The sequence below is a fragment of the Centruroides sculpturatus genome, unplaced genomic scaffold, assembly GCF_000671375.1.
Source record: "Centruroides sculpturatus isolate CEXI.00-Female unplaced genomic scaffold, Cexi_2.0 scaffold1048, whole genome shotgun sequence".
Lineage (NCBI taxonomy): Eukaryota > Metazoa > Arthropoda > Arachnida > Scorpiones > Buthidae > Centruroides > Centruroides sculpturatus.
The window spans coordinates 181,591-185,543 of record NW_019385229.1 but is presented as its reverse complement, the minus strand read 5'-3'; the positions used below and the strand labels follow the sequence as shown (position 1 = coordinate 185,543).

Below are 3,953 nucleotides of genomic sequence, written 5' to 3'. Positions count from 1 at the left end.
CAGACTTTCTTCTGTCTAAAATAAAAGAAAAAAAATATGTTTTAAGTATTTCTATCGATTGTTTTATTAATGGATTTTTAAGAATTTTATCGATATTCTTTGCTGAAATAATTAAATTACGTAACGGATCTTGAGACTATATTAAAATTACGTGGGCGATTGTTGGAGGATGCCTTGTTAAATAAAATATGACGTTTCTAATATTTAAAATAGAGGAAAAATATATATTTCATATAACGTAATTACTTAAATATCAATATTTGAGGTTTTAGTGAATAAAATTACACTTCACAAAAATCAACATTTAACTGCTGAAGGCAACATGTCAATGGTTAAATATTGATTTTATACAGCTTAACTTTATTATTTAACGAAACGATTTATAAGAAACTGTCATTTATATCGAACTTATGTTTAATAATTCATTAAATCAAATTAATTTGCATAATTATTTATAAGAAGAGATCGGTCATCTTTTGTCTTTCTAAAGACTTTTGTGTCGAATAGATATGAAAATGAAGACATTAATGCAGTATTAACTTATAAATTGAATTAAAATTATTCGTTTTGGAGAAATTGTCGAATAAATTAAATAATTTATTAAATTTAACTACTTTAATTCGGCATTTCGTAACAACCAGGCAATTCTCCATTAAATAATTCTAATAATTCACAGAATTTTCTGTTAAATTACGATTAAATTCGGGGCGAGGAACACTTTAAAAAATGTTAAGTAATAAATTTATTTATCAACCATTATACTTAGCAGAACATTTTCCCGATAATAAAACATATCCGAGGCTATTTAATATATTCAAAAATATTAATAACTTGAAAAAGCAGGCGGTGGGTGGATCGTATTTCAGATGTCAAGGTTCAAGGGTTATCAAATAGTTTGAGTAAAGGAACACCCGTCAACCTCTGATAAGCTCACCTGTCACACGGATGCCTTTTTTATTGCTATATTTATAGCTTCAATGTCCGGAACTACAACTGTAAAAATTATCGAGAAAAAATTTCCTCGCTTTAATTCGCCATTACCAGTTGTTCCATTGTTATACGACTTACTCGTTGTGTCGCGTAGGAACTTCTACATTAAATTTAATAAAGTATACGTAAAAGGTCGCGCAGTTTTTATTTTCTAATTTACTACTGAATACACGAAATTAATGAGTAACGAGCAATTATTTATTGACATCGTCACAATGCCTGGCCGCAATTTTTAATCATATTTTTAATTTATTTAACTTAAAATATATGCTCTCCACCTCAAATTAGTAGGGTCTTTCCCCTGTAATCATACTTTTCCTGCTAGCAATAGAGTCGTGCCGGTCATCTAATTCCTTTCAAAGGAAAATTTTGAATTGAAATAACGCGACTTTCGGTTCATTTCAGATGTTCTCATGTAGTTAATCAGGATCTTTGGCCCATACCATTTCCATATCTGGTCTCGAATTTCATCTATCTAACACCGTTCTCGAGATTAAGGAAAGACAGACAGGCGAGATGGACGACATTGGAAATTTGTTTACAATTTTTTAAATTGCAGTCCAATAATTAATTTTATTTTTATTATTAGATTACTCGCCGTGAGTCTAAACTTGATGAAAATTCCGGAATTCATATTTGCTCAAATGCAGAAGAAGCCGAAAGAGGTAAATTCTTATTTTCTGACGGTTCAAAATGCGATTAATTTAACTTAAATCGATGTAAATTTTAACAGAAAATGTCCATCGCCTGCAGAAAATACTTTCTATGGAGGCAATTGTTAATCATTATTCCTTAAATTTACGGAAATTAACTTTTAAATGCACAAATATTTTAAGATTATTTTTTTATCTCCATTATAAATTACATCGTCGAAATAATGTGAAATTTTATTTGCATGTAATTATAATTACAAAACAAATATTCTGGATCGATCATTATTATTATATTAAATAATTTAATGGTTTCAGAACACTTATTTTGGAGAAAAATTGGAGTATGGAAGTTGGAGTAGCTGGAGCAATTGGTCTCCTTGCAGCAGAACGTGTGGAAGAGGAATTTCCAGCCAAATTCGTAACTGTTTAAGCGAAAAGTAAGACTATAAAACTATTTAATTGAGTTTAATAATTATGTAGTGCATATTTTCATGAATTTTAAACATATTTATATAAGTTATTAAGTATTACAATGTTTTTCTTCGTATATCTTTCAAAAGCAGTGTTTCTCAACGGGGGTGATATCGCCCCCATGTGGGCGTTTTTCCATGTTGAGGGGGCGATTAGTAACAATTTATATTTTGGGGGGCGAAAAACAATTGTCTGGGTGATATAGTAAAACATTATATTAATAATAATTAGATATTTTATTCGTTATATCGTACAATAATTAAACAAACAACATTACTAGTCATTAGTCTATTCAATGTAGCACGAATTTGGCATTAGCCTTGTCCCTCGGCATCGGAATTTTGTAGTGAAGGGGGCGGCGATACTACATAACGGTTTTATTGAAGGGGCGATACTACGTTGAAGGGGCGACGATTCGTTAGAGGTTGAGAAACACTGTTCTAAAGGAATGTCAATTTTAAAGTTTTAAGCATTTTCTTTATAAATATCACTGCAGCTCAAAATTTTATTTTAATAAAACTGAAATTTTCTATATACTTATTGAATGGACTTAGCTCAACCATAAAAATTGTATTTACGCAATGCTCGTTGCAAAAATAGCGTGTGATATTTCTTTTGCGTGTTATGATGCAATAATATTACATTAATTTAAAAAATTTTTAAATAACACATTAAAGATTTTAAAAAAGTCAGTCTTTATTTAATAAAATAATAATATAATTAAATATTATAACTGTGTTCTTAATATAAGAATATACAGTATTATAGAAATTATGATTATTTTTACCTCGTTATTTCGAGGTAAACTATCGCTAATATATTTAAAGTAAATGCACATATATTTAATTCCTGCTGTGTGTGCACTAAGAGGAACTTTCCCCCATAACTATTATGGGTTCGGCCGGGCCCATAATAGTGGAGTGGTCGGATGGTGAGGAACGGACCCGACATATCGAAGACTTTTAGAACGATGGGATATTCTATTTTTACTGTTATTGATGAATTTGATTAATTAACGACCAAGAAATCTGGGATTTAAATAAATTTTTAAAATTAATCGGGCGAGAAATTTTCCGGAAATTTTTCGTGGGCGGTCAATATGTCGGGCTCCGTCCCTCGCCACCCTGCCGGATCCAACATGGACGGCGATGGGTATGGAAAAAGGCCTTCTTATTGTCTGCGGGGCGGAAAGTGTCAAAAATAAAAATAAAAAGATTAATTCGTAATAAATATGTAAAATTTAATATATTTTAAGCACCAAAATGTCATAATTTCAATGTATACAAAAAGCTTTTCGCCATAAATTTCATTGGGAAAGAATACAATAAAGTTATTTTCAGAGTTCGTATTATAAAATAATCAAATTATAATGAAAACTGAACGGTAATTTTGGATAATTTAGATGATAAAATCGTTTGAAAACCACACGGTACGATAAGATCATTCATTATCTGTCATTAGATCATGACCAGATCGTCAATTATACAGAATTGATTTGCGTTTAATAATTACTAATGTTATCTAAATACTTTCTGTGGAGTGAAAAAGCTAAAAAAATAATAAATTTCTGGTGTTATATTTTTAGATTACTCGCGCTCTTATTTCCTGCAGGCTATATAACAATGGCAGCACAGTGGATAAAATCACCGAACATTGAAATCGCGGGGTTAGGCCCGAGAAACGAACTGACCACGTGTATAAAATCTAAATAGGAGCCAATTTCAGGTAGAAAGTCCCTTCCGCGAGACGCCCCATAATCAGATTGCCCCTATATATATTAATAAATCCACTATTTTAAATTAAAAATTTCTCGAATTTTTATATAAAAGAAGTGTTCGG

The 3,953-nt window shown here is 30.5% G+C and overlaps 1 protein-coding gene across 1 annotated transcript in view; it reads left to right on the top strand.

The window, feature by feature from the left end:
• Window positions 1-1,585: 1,585 nt before the first annotated feature.
• Window positions 1,586-3,953, top strand: part of LOC111636458 (papilin-like) — a 16,094-nt gene continuing 13,726 nt past the window's right edge. The window contains exons 1-2 of the mRNA XM_023381718.1: window positions 1,586-1,655; window positions 1,959-2,080. Of these exons, the coding sequence (XP_023237486.1) occupies window positions 1,605-1,655; window positions 1,959-2,080 (173 nt within the window). The 5' untranslated portion in view covers window positions 1,586-1,604. The remainder of the gene's footprint in view (window positions 1,656-1,958; window positions 2,081-3,953) is intronic.